The 19,839-nt window shown below is 41.2% G+C and overlaps 2 protein-coding genes across 4 annotated transcripts; one reads left to right on the top strand and one right to left on the bottom strand.

Annotated features, from left to right (window-relative positions):
* Positions 1-601: 601 nt before the first annotated feature.
* On the top strand, positions 602-2,863 carry LOC107122203 (appetite-regulating hormone-like). The gene is made up of 4 exons (XM_015425228.1): positions 602-709; positions 811-912; positions 1,443-1,527; positions 2,790-2,863. Exons 1-4 carry the CDS (start codon positions 602-604, stop codon positions 2,861-2,863), a joined length of 369 nt encoding a protein of 122 aa, XP_015280714.1.
* A 701-nt stretch (positions 2,864-3,564) lies between these two features.
* Positions 3,565-17,225, bottom strand: TATDN2 (TatD DNase domain containing 2). Of its 3 annotated transcripts, none has more exons than XM_015425251.1 (7): positions 17,133-17,225; positions 15,502-15,884; positions 13,735-14,787; positions 10,472-11,374; positions 7,679-7,806; positions 6,194-6,377; positions 3,565-4,909 (listed from the first exon to the last, which is right to left on the bottom strand). In XM_015425251.1, exons 2-7 carry the CDS (start codon positions 15,868-15,870, stop codon positions 4,769-4,771), a joined length of 2,778 nt encoding a protein of 925 aa, XP_015280737.1. In that variant the 5' UTR covers positions 15,871-15,884; positions 17,133-17,225; the 3' UTR covers positions 3,565-4,768. The 3 variants fall into 3 exon arrangements, with proteins under 3 accessions (XP_015280737.1, XP_015280738.1, XP_015280739.1); XM_015425252.1 differs by lacking the exon at positions 17,133-17,225 and adding an exon at positions 16,286-16,419; XM_015425253.1 differs by lacking the exon at positions 17,133-17,225 and adding an exon at positions 15,987-16,027.
* Positions 17,226-19,839: the final 2,614 nt, after the last annotated feature.

The raw sequence follows: 19,839 nt of genomic DNA, 5'->3' as shown, positions 1-19,839 counted from the left end.
TTTTCCATTCAGAAATATTTGTTATCCTATAATCACCATGCAAGCATTGTTTGAAAAATGCTAGTGAGGCAATTCACCGATTGTTTGTTTTTTTAAAATCTGCATTAGACTTCTAAAGCTAATCCGCCTCACACGCCATTTATATTACATTACTGATTATGTTTCTAAGGAATGCCTAATACCACCAACTGCAAGGAGTTAATATCCACACAAAACAAATATTATCAGCAGCTATATAAAAGCCTTAAACACCACCCTCCACCACTTCATTCAAGAGGTACTAGGTAAGAAACCTTTCTGTTGTTTCCCCATTCCTTGCTTAGCTTTACTTTTTTCACTCAAAGGAAGAAATAATATTTTCTGCCAGGACCCCAGATGGACATAAGCACTATTATTATTATTAAATGAATATAATGAAAGAAACTTCCTTTTGGCAGTTTTATCTGACAGATGAACAGGATATAGTTTATCTTTGACTTTAGAACAAATCGTTGAGTATTTAATACTACTTCCAACCTCTGCCAGTTATTGTCATTTTTCATTTCTGTTAACATGCACAGGTTGATTATAGTCTATAGTGGAAGCGCCTTTCAAGACAATCATGTTTCTCAGAACCACAGTGCTTGTGATGCTTCTTGTCTTCTTGCTCTGGCCAGAGACCACTGTAGCTGGCTCCAGTTTTTTAAGCCCTGAACAACCTAAGGCACAGGTAAATAGTGCTGGTACCACCATTACTGCATGATATAACTTTATTTAGGGAAAGGACTATTTGAATGCTGGTCTGTAACATTACGTCTGATTTCCTTCCAGCAACGAAAGCCTCCCCCAAAGCCTGCAACAAAACTCCACCGCCGAGATGCGGGAGCAGTTTTGGACGTGCACAGGACTGAAGGAGACACTGATGAAATACAAATAAAGGTTTTTCCCCCCATGCAATCCCTTAAGATCATAAAGATCTTTCGTACCATGGTGTTGTGTGTAATAAACTTGAACCAAAGTTAACTTATACAGCTAGATTTACATTTAATTAAATACAGCTACCGTGTCTTCCCCAACTTTTGAAGCACTATGAGAGCAGACACAAACATTTGTTCTGAACCAATAGATTCTTTATATAAAAAGACTCCTAGAAATAAAATAGGAACACTGTTTATTGTTAATCTATTTCTGGATGTAAGTTTCAACTGTAATAATCTTTTTCTTCAATAATCTACCACTTTAAAGCATAATTTATTTTCTTCTTCCTGCGGAATTTTGTTCAGATGGAACTTCTCTCTTCTCCCTCCCACTCACAATTCTTAATATTTAAGAAATGCACATTATGATGTCCAAATAGCACTGACCCTTAAAAAAATAGAAACAACCAACTAAATGTGAAAATAGCGCGAGGAAATGGAACAGAACCTCTTTGTCTCTCCTCATTCCACTGTGACTGAAAATGCATTAAAGTCTCAGAAGAACAGTATGGCAAATATGGGCAAATACTGGAACAGTTTCTGGAGGACATACTTACTGAGGACACTAAAGGTAATATTTTGTAATATAATGTACTGGTTTTTATGCACTATCATGTTAATTGTTATAGTTATTATTGTAAAGTTATATTTTAACTATTTTATTATGATGTAACCCACCCTGAGCCCTGCAGTGCAGGGAAGAGTGGGACAGAAATCGAAAGTTAGAAATAAGTAAATAAATAAACTTTTATTAGTCTAGGCTAAGAGGTCTAAGAACTTACCTGAATCACAGGCACTTGAAGCAAAATTTCCAATTGTACCTTCTGCATGTCCACCTTAATGTATTTTGGAAGTGAGGCCCTTAATAGATCTCTTTCAGTGTTTATTGTTTGGTATTTATACTCTGCTTGATTTGGGTATTTTTGATGTAGTATTAAAATTTTAAAAAAAAGAAAAGAAAAAAAAATAGATCTTTCAGGCAGGGGAATGCTTCCAGCAACAAAAAACCCAGCTGAAGTAACATATGAACATTATTCAAGACAAATTTACTTTTATGTTGCCTTTAGTGTAGGCAGGCTCCTATAAAGACACTTAGCTACCGTAATTTCTAGCCCTGAAAGAGAAATTGAATAATTCCAGGCATGCTTATATTCCCATGTAAATCCAACCAAACTCAGGAAAACTTGCTTCTAAGTAAACCTGCATGGCATCTGACTACACTGTAGAATCCATTATAGAAAGTAAGCACTTCGTGACATCAGTGTGTTGGATCCTTCACAACGACCTTGCAGATCAGGCTCTCCAGTCCTGCCAAGTCCAGCCCTGGGAAAGTTTATTTTGGGGAATACTCCAAGGACCCACATGAAGTAATAGCCACACAAGCTGGGGCTGCAATAGGGAGGGACATTATTTCTATCCCCATTGCAGCCTCCCAACCCAGAGGCAGAAATGGCTGGTGGAGAGAAAGGAGAGCCAGTTAAGACCGATGATCATCCATGATTTCTGCTGATGGACAGATCCAACTCAGTGCTTCCAGCAATTGTTTATGATAGGGCTGTAAACCTGAAAATATGAGGACTGAATGCAAACATTAAGCTCATTCTTTCTCCTATTAATATGCTTCCCAAAACTGCCTATGTCTTAAAACATCTGGGAATCTGTCGGGATAAGTTATAGAAACTTTTAAAAGGAAAATTAAGAACCAATTTCAGGTCTAAATTCTGTACTGACAGAACTTATCTAGCCTCTTTGATGCTACAGTTCCTATAGTTAGGCACCACATCTATATAACTGAAAATAAAGATAGCTTCTACTTTGTTCTCTGTATTACAGTATTTGTGCTTTTAACAAGCAAAACTATTCAAAATGTTTACAGAAACAGCACACTAACTTCCTTGGATATATGAATATGAAACAAAAACTAACTACTTTCCTCTTGACCTTTTCAGAAAGCCAAGAAAAAAAGTGAAAATCAAGATGCCCCACCCCAACTTAAATTTTCACAAGCCAAATTAAACTGCTTCAGATCTTGCAGTGTAACCTAATAAATGCCCCAATTTCAGAATGCAAGAAATGTATTGTTAACTTATTAAAATATGTTGTGCATTATATTCATAATACTTTTTTTAAAGGGGAAGGGGGAATGGTCATCTGGCCAAAAAGATCTTGGAGCCTGGAAGTTTTTAAAAAAATCATTTTTGCTGAATGCTCTAGTTTCACAAGAAAAAGACTGCAGATTTTGTGCTAGCTTAGCACTGCATGTTAGAGAGTATGTGAAAACTAGATGCAAGCGAAGTTTATAATGAAGTAGTGAGGTGTGAATGTGTGCACACATTCCTTTTAAAAGCAAAAAACATGTGGATGCTGAGGAAGACAACTACTGTAATACAACAAATAGGTACTACATAAGCAGAGGGAGCTTTTCACTTTTCGCTATAGACAGGATCACGGGCAATAGAACAGAAAAAAATTGTTATTTAGAAAGACAAGATAACACCCACTTCTGCTATTGGAGAGCTAAGCTTATTAGCATGAAATGTCTTGGCTTTTTCTTGAGTTTCTCTAAGAGTACAAAACTGACAACTGGCTCTATCTAAACATATGGAGCATGGTTTTATTGTCATTCCTGCATATACACAAAGAAAAAAGTTTCCTGAAATGCTATTTCCATTTCCACAAACACTGGAAAATACTTTTAACAATGGGAATAAAGGTACTTACAGGAAGAACTTTTGCATATAACATGGAATTCCTGGACTGAAGGCAACAGAAAGATGGAGAACCACCACTTGTTTTCAATGTTAATGACTACAAGGTTTTAATTAGTTGCCTCACTGACAGGAGTCAATTATATAAACAAAGTGTACAATTATTTATATAAAAATACATTTACAAATAAACTCTTTAAAGGCCAAATAATATTTAAAATCAATTATATAAAATGGAATAATTTCCCCTTATCAAATAAGTCAATTGAAGAGGCTAAAACTAATAAAAAGAAACTAAAATTTTAGCCATTGTTTTACATGAAAATCTTGAGATTTCTATTTTCACTTATTTTTCCATGCATCTGGCTTTCCCCGTCACAGTGTCTTCCACCATTAGCTCATTAAACAGTATGCACAGTCTCAGTTCTCTTTAAAAAGTAATTTTTGCCACACGGTGTTCAACCAGTGCTTGAGAAGATCATTGTGCTTACACAGATGTAAAGAATTTCAGCTATCATACACAGGAAATGCACTTCATTACTCCATTAAGGATACTGCTACACACACACACTAGCAGGTGAAAAAGTGTTTTAACTATGGTGAACGACAAAGGAGGCACGCTATGGCAATGACCTGGTGGTCTGTTCTAAGAGCAACACTCCAATATGGCCTTTATGATTTGAAAGCACCATTCCTTTTGTGAAGAGGCTAAGCCGCTACTCTCTACATCAACTACACCTAGGCCTGTCCTATGCAATTGGAAGTTGACCTTATAAAACGTTCTGTCATAAAATTGAAACAAAAATTAAAAAGCCAATACTGTGTTCTTTGCTGCCTCCAAGGATGGGTAAATTAAAAGGAAAGTCACTTCTGACTAAAATCAACAATAAGGCACCTTAAGACAACAAACGAGATCAATGTGTGACCTTTTTCTTCTAAGCGCTTGATACCTTACTCCTGTCAGACATCTCAGTAGACCCAGGCTTATCCACAGCACTGTGAACCCCAACTATCCATCTGCATTACAGAATAATCACTTTAAGAGGCTGTTACTTCAAACCGGCATTTATGCAGCACCTCTCTTCTAGGCGTTCTTGCACTTTCTTACAAGTCATATATTTTTTTGGTGTTTCGTCTTAGAGCAGCCAACATAATGGATAATGGCACTTCCTTGAGGCGGGCAAGTTCTCTCACTGTGTGCAGAGCAACTCCTGGGTGTGAATACTGACACACACTTTTCGGAACCTAAAGAAAACCAGAAGCCTTAGAAGTAATATCAGTTACTTTATTCTGTACAATTCAGAATTAGAACTACGGTTGAGAATTAACATAACAAAAACTTCCCTCACCTTGCACTACATACATTGTGGGCAATTTTAACAGACACACTGAAGACAATACAAATGAAACAAAGAGCAACTGCTAACTGATTAACCGATCCAGGTGGGTAGCTGTGTTGGTCTGAAGCAGCAGAACCAAGTTTGAGCCCAGTGGCGCCTTTAACAGAACAAAGTTTTATTCTGGGTATAGGTTTTCATGTGCATGGCACACTTCTTCAGATACACAAAAGCTTATACCCAGAATAAAACGTTGTTGGTCTTGAAGGTACCACTGGACTTGAACTCTGATTTATTGATCCTCTTTGATTTACTCACAGCTTCTGACGTTCAGAAAATCAAGAATAACTTGATGGTTATTTCATCATCTCTTGATTAGTGAAGCAAATGCATTAATAAACAAGATTTTTTTTTCACCCTCTATGAGAAAAGGGGCGAGGGGAGAATTTGCCAGGGTAGGTTAATTTGCCCTTTTCCTTACAAGGAAATCTTTTTAAAAGCAGCTAGGATGTATTATCTCTCATTTCCCCAACATCTTCTTTATATCAAGAGACTAGTAAGCAACTGGTAACTATTGGCCTAAATTCATTATATTACACTTACCTGAAGCCTTTAGCTTTCCCCATTTCTCATTCAACCGAAAGGGTTTCATGCTCTAATCAAGGTTACACGGCCACTATAGTCCCACTTCCCAGTGCCAAGAAGCATCCCCCATTATTGTTACCAAACTGTTTCCCCTGTTGTTCTCACTTTACTGCTATACCTGTACCACTCCAAAAATGTTATTTTCGACACTTCTCTAGAACACCTGTTACACACAAAGACCTGAGTGCAACCTGCCGAGAGTAAATGGCACAACACTGCCACTGTGCAGAGTATAGCTGTATTATTAGTTTTAAAGTATTCTCCATGAATTTATGTAACCTTTTCAGACTCATTAAACCAGATGCTCAGAACACCCCATGACAATGAAACTCAAATAAGTAGAAGTGTATAAGAGAAGTCAGTTGTGTGACCGTTGCATTTTTATATTTGCTAGTATTATACAACCCATTCCATCCCAAAACCTTCAAAGACTTAAAGAGGTAACTTTCACAAGAAAAGGAAAGGACTTCTATTTGGGCAGGATAAAACAAACATAATAAAGCGAGAACTAAAAAGAAGTGGGGGTACACCCCAAGAACTATCTTACCTGCCTGGGAAGGAAATAAGGTGCATCTGTTTCTACTACTATTCTGCTTAAAGGAATTTTTTCAACAGCTTCTCTAGCCTCATTTGCTGATGGATAAGTCAGCAATGCAGTGAATCCTACAGTCAGGTTTGGGAAGTAGTCCAGCAATGGTTCTATTACATTGTATCTACCAGTAAAGCAATGCCTGAGGGAGAAGAGAAAGTGATGGTTATTCTGCAGTATAATAAGACCAGTGAGCAGCAGAAAAGCAATAATGCAGGCTGTGCTAAAGGCAATACTGCAAGGTAGAAGTAAATACATAGCTGTCCTATGTTTTTTTTCCCCCCTGTAAACTTATACCCAGTATAAAACTGAGACTGGCTAAAAGGAGATGAGGAAATGCAAACTATATTTCAACTCTTTACATACGGAATTTAAAAATCGGGCTTCGATGACACTGAGATTTTCCAAGCATTCATACTATATATTAACTTTCAGTTATTGCTGATTTTTACAGTAAAATTACAGTAATTAGAATTACAGTAAAAAATTAAGTAGGTGGTTTAATTAAAACTGGTTGTTTTTAGGGAATCAATTCAATGTCATTCAGTATCAATAAATATTACTGGATTCTTCAATCCTTCTCTGAAATATTATTACTTCCTTTTACACCAGTTTGGTGTAGTGGTTAAGTGTGTGGACTCTAATCTGGGAGAACCGGGTTTGAGTCCCCACTCCTCCACTTGCACCTGCTGCTGTGACCTTGGGTCAGTCACAAGCTCTGGCACAGCTGTCCTTGAAAAAGAACAGTTTGTGTCAGAGTTCTCTCAGCCCCACCCACCTCACAGGGTGTCTGTTGTGGGGAGGGGAAGGGAAAGGACTTTGTAAGCCGCTCTGAGACTCCAAGTGAAGGGCGGGGTATAAATCCAATCTCTTCTCTTCTTCTTCTTCTTATCTTGCACCTAGTCCAAAAGTTCATTACTAATCTTAAACTAGCAAAACGTTCTCAGAATATGAGAGAAAAATTAAGCCTCAGAGAAAACTAATAGCACCGTACCTGATCAACCTTTGCTGTTTCATGCTATCTATCCATTGCTAGGGCACATAGACATGATTCTGAAGCAAAACAAAAGCTCCTCTAAGCTCAAGAACCAGGAGGCAAGTGACCTTCTTTAAAGGCCTAAAAACTCTTAAGTGATTAATGTTCCCTCTGTATCTGCTTACATTTACTGCCAAGCAGGGCCCCCAGAGTTCTGCTGGGTTCATTTCCTCATTCCAGAGGTCAACCAGGGCATCAACAAGGGCACCAACCATATCAACAGGGAAATCCTGTAGAGCCATCAGAAAGCTGTTGGGATCCATCTGGCTCCAGGGGCAGATCATTTTAATAGATCCCCCCACCCTTGTAGAGTCTTGGTATCCATGCAAGTCTAAACACAAGCAATGATGCAATCACAGTCACAAAGCCATGACAGAGGCACAAAACTTAGCATTTAGTATACTAACCTGTGTATTTTGTAGTCTTTCGGTACACATTTTTTCATGATCTTCAGCAGATCATCATCAGCATCTCTGCAATGAATTACCAATGGCTTCCTTAAGGATACAGCTAGATTCAGCTGCCTTTCAAATACCTGAATTAAGAAAGCATGTCTTTAGATGCCATTAGAGCTGCCCTGAGAACAGAGGGGTGACGTGTGTTTCAGTCATTCTAGCACCAAGTTCAGCGATTACCACTTACACCACTGCTATACACAGTCCATTCTCAAAAAGATCTCTAGCAGCACAAATTGCATTTATTTCAAAAACAGTTGCACTGAAGAAGTAAACTGACTGAGCTGCCCGGTCTGCACCGTACATGGGAGAGGCAGAACAAGTGTTCCACTCTCAGCACATTTGCTTTATACCCAACACTAGGATGCTGCACAAGAAAATTTAGCTTCCAACCTTTGACACTTCTGGACTGCTTGACTGGGGGGTGGGGGTGGGCAGAAATCACAGGCCAAAATAGCAGATGGATTCCAGAAAATGGTGGTAGGGGACTTGAGCTATGGTATTCCACATGGTTCTGCACTGTCCCCCAATGATATCAGCACCTACATGAAACTGCTAGGTAAAGTGATAGTCTGGCGATTTGTTTACTGCATTTATCTCCTACTTTTCTTATGTCATGGAATTCAAAACAGCTCGCACAGAATTCCCAGAAGGCATTACCTGGACTCATATTTACATAGCACCTCTAAGACTGCTGTTATCATGGGTCCTTCTCATCCATACTCTGGGACTAAAATGGAGAGTCAGAACCAATGTTCCCTCTAAGCGCCGAAGTGTTATGAGCAGAAATTCTACCTCGTGAGCGAAAAAAGCTAGTAGCATCAAAGGTTGTGAGCAAGTCTACATTCGACTATCGTGTAAATAAGTTTATTAGGCGATTACTTCCATAACCTTGAAAAAAATCTCAGAATAAATTCTTTTATATTTAAATTATATTTTAACAATAATTTAAACATGAGAGAAAACAGAATCAAGTCAAATTTCACCCACTCCGCACCCCTTTCCACTATATTGGTAGCCATTGGCTTGGACTGTTGCCTTGTGCTGTCCCTTAGAAAATATACCAGCACTTAGGGGAGAGGGGGACTCTTGCAGTCTACTTTGTTGGGTTTTTTAGTGAAATATGACAACCAGCATTACAGGTCAAGTATAACAGAGGAGGAACAATCACAGTCAGAACCCTGTTTAACCTAACAAACAGGAAGTTACTTAAATGTTATCAGCCTGCCCAAACTACTTATTTTTTCAAATATTTATATCCTACTTTTTTCTGTGACTCAAGGCAGCTTACAAATTATACTAAAAAGCACAATAGGGGTGCATACACACACAAAAATGTTTTCCGGCTCCATTGTAGTATATGGAAACCATTATAATCAATGGGCCCCATAGGCTATAGTGGAGAAGAAGAAGAGGAGAGATTGGATTTATACCCCGCCCTTCACTTGGAGTCTCAGAGCGTCTTACAAACTCCTTTCCCTTCCCCTCCCCACAACAGACACCCTGTGAGGTGGGTGGGGCTGAGAGAACTCTGACACAAACTGTTCTTTTTCAAGGACAGCTGTGCCAGAGCTTGTGACTGACCCAAGGTCACATCAGCAGGTGCAAGTGGAGGAGTGGGGACTCAAACCCGGTTCTCCCAGATTAGAGTCCACACACTTAACCACTACACCAAACTGGTTCTTATCGATCTGGGGCTGTTTTTTGGGGTAAAGGTACCAAATTTATAGCATAGCTGCTGGTGCCTTTTCTTAACCCCCCCCCCAGTTTAAAAAAGACTGGACTGGGGGTCCAATTCTATGATCCTCAAAAGGAGATGCTCCTGTCTTCCATTGTTTCCAATGGAGGGAAAAAATGCCCTGTGAGCTGAAACAGAAATCCCTGCACTGCCTGTTAAAATTTTGTGTGTCAGCACCCTCTAGCACAGCTTAGAGGGAACTATGAGAACATTGGCGACACTCAGCTGTACTTACGTTTTATAAGTGAATCAGGACTTGCAGTAGAAGTGTTAAACAGACATCTAGAATTTATAATGGACTAGGTAAAGGTAAAGGTTCTCTTGCTCGAAAGCCAGTCGAGTCCAACTCTAGAGTTGCTGTGCTCATCTCCGTTTCAAAGCCAAAGAGCCAGTGCAGTTCAAAGACATTTCCGTGGTCATGTGGCCGGCATGACTAAACACCAAGGCGCACGGAACGCTGTTACCTTCCCACCGAAGTGGTACCTATTTATCTACTTGCAATTTCTTGCTTTCAAACTGCTAGGTTGGCAGGAGCTGGAACTAGAGACAGGAGCTCACTCTGTCATGCGGCAACTCAGGACGAACTGCTGAACTACTGACCTTCCACAGCCTGCAGTTCAGCGTCTTAACCACTTGAGCCACCGCTCAATGGTTATAATGGACTAGAGGACAGCTAATTGTGAAGACCAATGAAATCAGGCTGAGGTATTGTTAACAAGTAGTTTTCAGTTGGAACAGAGGTAATGCCCAAGACAGTATCATATGGATATAAAACAAAATTTTATAACCACCCAAAAGTTATTTAGCAACCCATCCATTTTTCCTGTACATTGATCACTAGTTTGACAAAGTATTTTCCAAAATAAAATTTAATAATCCTAACTGGCTAACTATGTGACTGCTCCATAACTAATTTTTTTTACAAAGCTACAGCATCTCTTCCACAATAAAAGAAAGTTTCACATTCAAGAGAGAAAACAGCCTCAAAAGAACTAGAAGCCTTTTACCTTGTGTTGAGTTGGAACTTCAGTACTACATTTATAAGAGTAATCCAGTCCCATTTCTCCAAAGGCAATAGCTTTGGGGTGCCTCATTGCCTGCAAGAGATTTCGTTCATGAAGATCTGAGTAATAGCGTGCAAAGTGTGGATGACAGCCAAATGCCCCCCAAACCTTGTCTTCCTTTAATAAATCTTCCCATAAGGAGTCATTCAAGGTACGAGGATTACAAAAGTCAGCTATACAGCCTTCAAATTCTTCAGGAAAGGTGGTATCATAAACCATTCTAAATTTAGAAAAGGTGCCCCTAAAAGCCATTTTTGAATACAACATGTCCAGATGGCAGTGGGTGTCAATAAATCCTTCTTCTAAATACCTGGGCAGGTCATCAGGCAAACTGTGCCCTGCAGGGTTAGTAACAGATGAATCCAATTTGCTTGGTGTGGAGAAAATAGGAATGTATGGTCCTGCTTCCATACTTCGCCGTCTATGTTTCTTCTCACAGAACAGTGAAGAACCAAGTGAACGTGGCCTACGACGCACTTCTTCCAATGACGATTCTTCATCCTTTGAGGTATTCGATGAAATAGCAACGGAGGTATCTAAAGAAATGTCACAGAGCTGACTAGAATACGAACTATCAAATGGAGTATCTTCACAGGGGCTTGAAAAAGGACTACAATGTTCTGGCTTGGGGGTCTTTGTCCAATATTTTGCATAGTCTTTCATCTTATGACCATACAGGTGAGGAGGATACATCACGACCTCTGTGGTCAATGCTGGAGTGTCTTTTGTTCCAGAAGCATTGTGACCCGGGATAGAATCCTCTTGAGAGATGGTAGTCAATGGTTCTGCATCCTCCGTATCAGACCAGTCACTTCCCGCTAAAGGCTCTTTTTCTTGCTCTGTACGCTGCACAGCAACAAGATACAAGAAGCAGGACATAAACAGTTTGAGATGAGACTTAGTTCAACTTGCTTTTCTAACACCTGATTACAGGTTTTGGGGGCTTTTTAAAAGTCATTTTATTAGCATGTGTAGACTTCAGAGAATTGATGTCTATGACACTTCTATCCTGTCCTTCCTCCAAGCTGCTCAGGGAGGCACATGTGGCTCTCTCCTTAGGAGAATTTATGTGAGAACAGATGGACAGAACGGAGGGGAAGAGGTGGCGGCATGCTTTGTGGAAAAACACTGTATTTAAATTCCATACGTATTTAGAAAATGTATATACTGCCCCTTCAAAGACCTACATGAGACAACTCACAAATTAAAAGATAAAATTCAAATTAACAATTAAAAACTCAGAGCACAGCCTGCTCTGGCGGGGAATAAATTGAATGAATGAATGAATAAATAAATAAATAAATGTTTAGCAGCCTAAATGATCCTTATAACAATCCTCAGACTAGAAACAGATTTCAAGAACAATTTTAAGAACTCAACCCCCTTAGTTAAAAGCCTAGGTAAAAAGAAATGTTTTGTCCTGGTGCCTAACACTGCAATCTTAAGCATCCTTCTAAGGACATTAGGGGATTATTCCCTTTACAGTGCACTCTTATGCCAATCAAGCATTGAGAAGGAGGACATTCACAGACAGGTTTTCTCCACTGAAAAAAGCCCCATCTCTGCTGGTGGGAGCACAGACAGCAGGTCTTGTGAGAAGTAGCTTAGCTAGCAGGCTGGATGGTACAGAAGGGGGTAGTCCTTCTGTATAAATACACATTGATGGGGTCTGAACAGGCAGAGACTGAACAAGAGAGAGATCTTGAAGTTGTAGTAGATAACTCACTGAAAATGTCGAGACAGTGTGTGACTGCAATAAAAAAGGCCAATGCTATTGGTGGGATTATTAGGAAGGGTATTGAAAACAGATCAGCCAATATCATAATACCCCTACATAAATCAATGGTGCGACCTCATTTGGAATACTGTGTGCAGTTCTCGTCACCACACCTTATAAAGGATATTATAGCTTTGGAAAGTGCAACTCGAATGATAAAAGGGTTGGAACACTTTCCCTATGAGGAAAGGTTAAAGCGCTTGGGGCTCTTTAGCTTGGAGAGACAACGACTGAGGGGAACATGATTGAGGTTTATAAGATTATGCATGGGATAGAGCAGGTAGGGAAAGTGGTACTTTTTCCCCTTTCTCACAATACAAGAACTCATGGGCACTCCATGAAATTGCTGAGCGGTCGGGTTAGAACGGATAAAAGGAAGTACTTCTTCACCCAAAGAGTGATTAACACATGGAATTCACTGTCACAGGAGGTGGTGGTGGATACAAGGATGGACGGCTTCAAGAGGAAATTAGATAAGCATATGGAGCAGAGGTCCATCAGTGGCTATTAGCCTCAAGGTATAGATAGGGGCTCTGGGGCAAGTGATGCTCTGTCTTCTTGGTGCTGGGGGGGGGGGGTCAACAGTGGGAGGGCTTCTAATGTCCTGGCTCCACTGGTGGACCTCATGATGGCACCTGGTATTTTTGGCCACTGTGTGACAGAGTGTTGGACTGGCTGGGCATTTGGCCTGATCCAACATTGGCGTCTCTTATGTTCTTCTTATGTTCTTAGTCCTCCTTGAATGAAAATTAATGAGGTAAAGTAGTACACTGTTTGATATAGTCAAACATATTTTACATGTATTGCAAAGAAACATAATTCTGTTCCAGAAGGACAGAAATAATGAAGTATCTTTGTTTTTTGTGCTTTACCTTGACTGCACAGCAACAGTGCTGATCTAACACTGTACTCAGAAAAGCATTACAAAGATCTCCAGTTAACTTCCAAGGCCAAGCTCTCAGAATTGCTACCAGTTCCACATGGATGGTGGACATTAGGGGACTCGATGTGCAGATAGGAAAGTGGAGATGCGAGGAATTTAGATTTCTTAGGCACAGGGTAACTTTCGGGGATGAGCCAAAATCTGTGAAACAGAGACAGGCTTTGCTTGACCTGAAAGGGAACCCGGCTGCTAGGGCTTAGAATCAAAAAGGTAGCAGAACAGCAGACAAGAGCTGGAAAACCTCCAGGAGTTACTGGGAAAGACTGCTAGGAAAAGTTGAAGGCAGCAGGAAAAAAGGAAGGCCCAACATGAGATGGATTGATGCAATAAAAGAAGCCACAGCCCTCAGTTTGCAAGACCTGAGCACGGCTGTTAAACAATAGGTGGCCATTAATTTTGGAGGCCATAAATCAATAGGGGTGACTAAGTCAAAATTGACTTGACAGCACTACACACACACACACACACCATAACTCAATGCCTCACCTTTTGGTCTACTTCTGAATCGTGCTCATCCACAAATACAAGTTTTGAAGAAGGTTCAACAAGAACTGTCCTCTGGAAATTCTCAAACTTAATTTTTGTTTCACTGTGTATGTCAACTGAGCTGGGGGCAGTGCACTGTTCTTTTGTCACATTTTTCTGCTTTGTGGAAGCACCAGATTCTTTTGCAGCAGTCTTCTGATTGCTGCTCCCAGACTTGAACACTTCTTCGCCTTCATGTCTTGCGCCTTCAGAGACACGCCTTGAGTTGTTTTCAGGTGTCCAAGATTCTTTTTTACTCAGTCTGGCGCAATCAGTTTCTCCAGCAATTTTACTTTGCTGTTTGTGTGATACTTTTTGCTCCCCTTCAAGTCTTGAGAAGTTAGCCACATCTTCAGAACTGCTGTTGAATCTACGAAGTTTTTTTTTATTTTGCCCAACAGAGGTATTAATGTCCTCTCTTGCTGGACTACTCTGGTTTTTCAGTTCTCGTGTAAGCTCTGGTTCATCTTCAAGTCTCAATGTTCCAGGGGCATGCCTTGAGCTGCGTCCTGGTCTGGCATCCTCTTTTCCACTGCGGTTAGAACTGTCATTTTCTTCTTTTGCACTAGCTTTCTGAAAACTGGATTCTGGTTTAAATTCCGCTTCTCTTTCTGATCTTGAAACTACAGATACACGTCTTGAGCTACCATCTGACCCATGAGAGTCTTTTTTATCCTGCTGGACACAGATATTAATTTGTTCTTTTTGTGTACTTTTGCTACAGCTGGGATCTTCTCCCCCTGCAGACAGACGTCTCAAGTTGTCCCCTGGTCCAGAAGCTTCTTTTCTGCGATGAAGGCTGTTCACGTGAATTCCATTTGGAGATGCTGCATCTCGTTTGGCTGACAATGCTTTCCCTAATGCACCTAGCAGAGCTTTTTGGTAAATTAATGCAGCTCCCCGGTTCTCTGTTTTCTTACGGCCATATTCAGGCCCTGCATCCTTTGATACATCTTTGCTCTCAGTGCTGCGTGCAAGGTTTCGGCCTGCATCACTGCAAGCATCTTGTTTAACCTAAACAGAAAACAATAATGTAAGCATATACACAAACAGGATCTCCGTGTGGTTGGCTAAGCAGCTAACAATCCCTTCCATGCACCGATTAAACAAAAGAGCAGTTAGTAACTTAGTCTGCAGACTTCTACAGTAAGCTACAACATAATGGGATCTTTTGGCATTAAAGAAGCATTATGTGATTTTTCTAGTAAGCTGATATGGCAATGCACATGGACACATTTAGTCCTCAGATATAATATTTAATTGGCCATTAGTATACTGAGTTAAAGGTTCCTATTCCTCCAAAGTAGTCCTAAGAGAAGTGCCTGCCTTTTCAAATCTAACAGGCATTCTTCCCAGAAACAAAACCTACTGAAAGTTCATATAATTACCAAGAACAAAATGTAGAAGGTACCAGTCACACTAGATGAACAGATATAGATTAATAAATTCTATAGCATTTTAGCTGTTCTCCAAAAAGGGCAAAGCTTCCCTAGTACTTACAACTTCTTGTCATTTTTAAAAGGTTTCTGAGCTAGCTACCACACTTACATTGTTTTATTTATTTTATACCCCACCCTATCCCACAAGTAGGCTCAGGATGGCTTACAACCTAAAACCCATAAAGAAGAGAAACAATAAAACCATAAAACAATAGATGGCACAATAGACAGTAACAAAACCCCATGCCTCATGTCAGGCAGAAATGGTCAGTTATTGTCACTTCTATACCTCATGTTTCAAGGATTCCTGAGAGGAAACCACACTTCTCTTGGACATTTCAGAAACAGAACGGTTTACAAGATGCACTCCTCTGGAAGAGGAACAACTCTGGGTCTCCTTAACCACGTTGTCAATTTCATCATCCGTTTCAAAGTCATCAGAGGAAGAATCTTCTGCTGCAAATGAAGTTCTTGAGAACTCTTTATAAGAAGATTCTGGAGAGTGCAAGATCGGAGTCTTTCTTAACACAGCTCTCTCGTTGGCCAAGCTGCTGTTAGGGGAAGGATGAGGGAGTCCTTTGGTGGACTTGAAATATTTGGTGGGTGAGCCAACAGATGAGCTGTCCCATTCTATTTTGCGCCTCCTGTTTGGCTGCATTGATGCTGGCTTATCTGGATAGTAAGGGAAACAATTAGAATTTTAGCATATTTCCATAATGAATTCACACCCCACTCCAAATACACTCTCTCCAATGGGGATCCAAAGTGGCTTACCTCATTCTCCTCTCTTCCATTTGATCTTTATAACAACCTGGTAAAATAGGTTAGGCTAAGAGTGTGTGGCTAATCCAAGGTCAACCTGCCAGCTTCCAAAGCAGCGTGGGTTCAAACCTGGGTCTCCCAAGCCCTAGTCCAGCACTCTTAACCACTACAGCTCACAGGCCCTTTCACTGAAAACACCATGCAAGAAAAATTAAGAAAATGGATAGCCAACTCTAACCTTTACACATAAATCTATCGGACAAAAATGGGAACAGCAAGCAGATTCCTATACAAGAACAAAAGTACAATACCTGCTCATCCCATATCACAGACAATCTCCACATTCACAGGCAGCAAGCCTCTGAATATCAGTGCCAAGAGGCAAGATCAGGGGAAGGCCTCCGTCTCTATACTTTGTAGTTTGTCCTCCAGAGCAACTGGTCGGCCGCTGTCATGTAGGGTTGCTAACTCCCATTTGAGAAAAACCTGGAGATTTGGGAGTGGAGCCTGGGGAGGGACCTCAGCAGGGTCTAATGCCATAGAGTTCATCCTTCAAAGCAGCAATTTTCTCCACGGGAACTAATCTACATCACCTGGAGATCAAATGCAACTTTGAGAGATCTCCAGTCCCCGCCTCCCTGGAGGCTGGCAAATCTATATGTGAGACAGGATGCTGGACTAGACGGACCACTGGTCTGGTCCAGAAGGGCTCTTCTTGCCTTCTTATGTCCACATACACCTGTCTGAAACCTTACACTTTAACACTCCCCATCCAGTTCGCAAGAATTCCCAGGACACACATAAGGAGAAAGGAAGAGGCCGGAGTTCTTCCTAGCCTGCTTTGGACGCGGAAGAGGAGCAGGGACCGGAGAAGAAGGCGAAGGCCCCGGAAAGCTAGAAGCCGCCTAGCGTCTGGAAAGGGAAAGAAGGCGGGAAACGGAGGAGGAGGAAGAGGGAGTTCCCATAAGGACCCCAAGACGGCCTCCTTCGAAACCCAGCCCTAGCCGCCATTGGCTGAGTTCTGGGGCCTTCTCCTCAGGCTTTAGCCCCGCCCCCAAACCCCGGGGACCAGCTACCCTCGGGTACTTTTTAAGTCCTCGGCGACGACGGGGGTTAGCAACGCGCTCTCTCCCCTGCCCGCCTACCACAGATACTCACTGGCGCGCGGTGGCGCGCTCTCCCGCCGTCCTTATTCTTCTGCAAAGCTCGTAGCAACACCGACGCGCAGGGAAAGAGAAATTGGGGTGTGTGTGTGGGGGGGGGTGGACAGTGGGGTTAGAGGGACTGACGCGAGGCCGGCGCTACGATTGGTTGTCCGTGGCTCGCCGGGGTGAGGCCGAGCTGACGCCCACCACGTGATTGAAGCGAAAGGCAAAAGCCGGAAGTGGAATGGTGGGATTCGAGGGGCTGGCCTTCGGTCCCGCGTTTGTGATGCGGGCTGCTTGCTGATTCGAGAAAGGGAGGCAAGGGGGTGGGTCGGTGGGCTGAGCCCGAGCAGGAGCCATGACTCTCGCGCATCCTTTCCTGTTTACTTCTCTCGCATAACCGTGTGCAAGCTTAAGGGGTCCGACCGCGGACTTTTTCAAGCGGCGCAGCTGGGTGACGGTCTAGACAAGAAACATTATACGTAGTTGTGAGTGACCCAAGCGGCCAGTAAACGTTGCCAATGTGGTCTTAGGCAAGTTATTCTCTCTCAGTTATAGAAAAAAAGCAAGACTCCAGTAGCACCTTAAAGACTAACAAAATGTGTGGCAGGGTAGGAGGAGCTTCCGTGAGTCACGGCTCACTTCAGATCTGAAAAAGTAAGCAGTGACTCACGAAAGCTCCTACCCAACCACAAATTTTGTTAGCTTTTAAGATGCTGCTAGGAGCTGCGGTGGCTCAAGTGGTTAAGACGCTGAACTGCAGGCTGTGGAAGGTCAGCAGTTCGAGACCCGAGTGTGCCGCATGATGGAGTGAGCTCCCGTCTCTAGTTCCAGCTCCTGCCAACCTAGCAGTTCGAAAGCAAGAAATTGCAAGTAGATAAACAGGTACCCCTTCGGTGGGAAGGTAACAGCGTTCCGTGTGGTGTTTAGTCATGCCAGCCACATGACCACGGAAACTTCTTCGGACAGCGCTGGCAATTCGGCTTGGAAACGGAGATGAGCACCGCAACCCTAGAGTCGGACTCGACTGGCTTTCGAGCAAGGGAACCTTTACCTTTTTAAGATGCTGCTGGACTTTTTTTTTGCTCTTTTTTACTGCTACAGACAGACTAAATCGGCTACCCATCTTGATCTGTCTCTCAGTTATGTATCTGTAATGTGGGGGATAATGATATTGGTCTACCTTACAGGACTTTTGTAAAGATGGGAAGAAGACAAGGTGTTTATTGTACAAGAGGGGTGCTTGCTGGCCAGCCCCATAGCTCCCTGCTCTCACAATATTTAATGGTAATTTTGATTACAGAATGAGCAGTTCTACCTCTTGTCAAAAGAGCTGCTGCAGTACCAGATGAAGCAGCAGCAAGAGCAGTCATTGTTTTTTTTTCTTTTGGTGAACTGTGGCTGAAATTAGTAGGGTTGCCAGATCCAGGTTGGGAAATTCCTGGAGATTTGGGGATGGAGTCTGGGGAAGATAGGGACCTGAGAGTGGGGTTCAGTGCCATAGAGTCCACCCTTCAAATAGGATTTATACCCCACCTTTCAATCAGTCTCTCAGAGCAGCGTACAATCTCCTTTACCTTCCCCTCCCCACAAAAGATACTCTATGAGGTAGGTGGGGCCAGGGCCAGATTTAGACTTGCTGAGGCCCTAAGCTATACGAAACCCAGAGGCCCCCTACTGTTTTAAATTACATCAGCTGGTCTCAGAAAAAATTAAAATATATACGCCTTTTTAATATTTGAAAATATATTGTCTTTTAATTTTTATTAAAAAATAATAAAGGATGTGTTTACAAAATCACAGGAATAATTACGTAATAAAAGGGTTTTAAAATGACAAATAAGGCTCATAGAACAGAACGTTTTAAATTAAAATAGGAAAATAAAAGTAAATGCTAGAAAATAAGAGATTACAAACATTTTCTAAATAATGATTTAAAAAATTAATTAAAAATTATTTAGGTATTAAAGATAAAAAATTAATACGTTTTTGAGAGAGGAAAAAACTTCCTGAACAAGATCTCTTCTGTGCAATCAGCCAGAATTTATCAATCAACTCTACAACATGTCTTGACCCCAAGATTGCCCCCCCCCCCGGCATACAGCCTTATAAAGCAAATCAACCCCCCGTCATATAAATTGTCATTCTAACACACTCCAGCAATAACAAGGCTACCCTATATCATACATACAATCATGAGATCACTGAACAGAAGATCTGGTTCCGTGATCTCTTGCATGATGTATGGTAGCCCCACTACTACCAGAAAACATCAAAATGACAATTTATATTACAAAAAAGCCAATTTGCTCCATAAAACTGTACAACTGAAGAAGGCCCCAATCCCAGGGCCGAAACCCGCAGAAGATCCAATTAATAAATACCAGCTGATCACCCAAAAAATACCCCATTCAAAAAGTCTTCCTCCCTTTCAAAAACGTAAAACTATATTAAACCCCCTATTCAAAAATTTAATATTTCTTTTGATATATTTGAGCTTGTCTTAATAACTTCTTGTGGGAACATTCTGAATTTCGTAAAAATCAGTTGACAATTAATTTATTTTGAAAATGAGGCCTAATGAGCCCTCCCCATTCAAAAATATAGGGCTATTTTTGGATTTCTTTTGATATATTTGAGTTTGTCTTAATGACTTATGTGAACATTTTGAATTTCATAAAAATCCGTTGACAATATTAATCTAATTTGAAAATGAACCC

This window comes from Gekko japonicus, unplaced genomic scaffold (assembly GCF_001447785.1).
Source record: "Gekko japonicus isolate JY-2015 unplaced genomic scaffold, Gekko_japonicus_V1.1 scaffold2, whole genome shotgun sequence".
In the NCBI taxonomy this organism is placed as follows: Eukaryota; Metazoa; Chordata; class Lepidosauria; order Squamata; family Gekkonidae; genus Gekko; species Gekko japonicus.
The sequence above is the reverse complement of the archived record's forward strand: the minus strand, read 5'-3'. Positions and strand labels throughout refer to the sequence as shown.

Excerpts from the sequence above, each read along its gene's own strand:
- LOC107122203 (XM_015425228.1), top strand. The coding sequence starts at position 602 with ATGTTTCTCAGAACCACAGTGCTTGTGATGCTTCTTGTCTTCTTGCTC. Across the intron at positions 710-810 it reads CTGAACAACCTAAGGCACAG|CAACGAAAGCCTCCCCCAAA; the intron begins GTAAATAGTGCT and ends ATTTCCTTCCAG. Across the intron at positions 1,528-2,789 it reads ACTTACTGAGGACACTAAAG|TATTTGTGCTTTTAACAAGC; the intron begins GTAATATTTTGT and ends TCTGTATTACAG.
- TATDN2 (XM_015425251.1), bottom strand. The coding sequence starts at position 15,870 with ATGCAGCCAAACAGGAGGCGCAAAATAGAATGGGACAGCTCATCTGTT. Across the intron at positions 7,807-10,471 it reads AAGTTCCAACTCAACACAAG|GTATTTGAAAGGCAGCTGAA; the intron begins GTAAAAGGCTTC and ends TTCTTAATTCAG. Across the intron at positions 6,378-7,678 it reads AAAGACTACAAAATACACAG|GCATTGCTTTACTGGTAGAT; the intron begins GTTAGTATACTA and ends CTTCTCCCTCAG.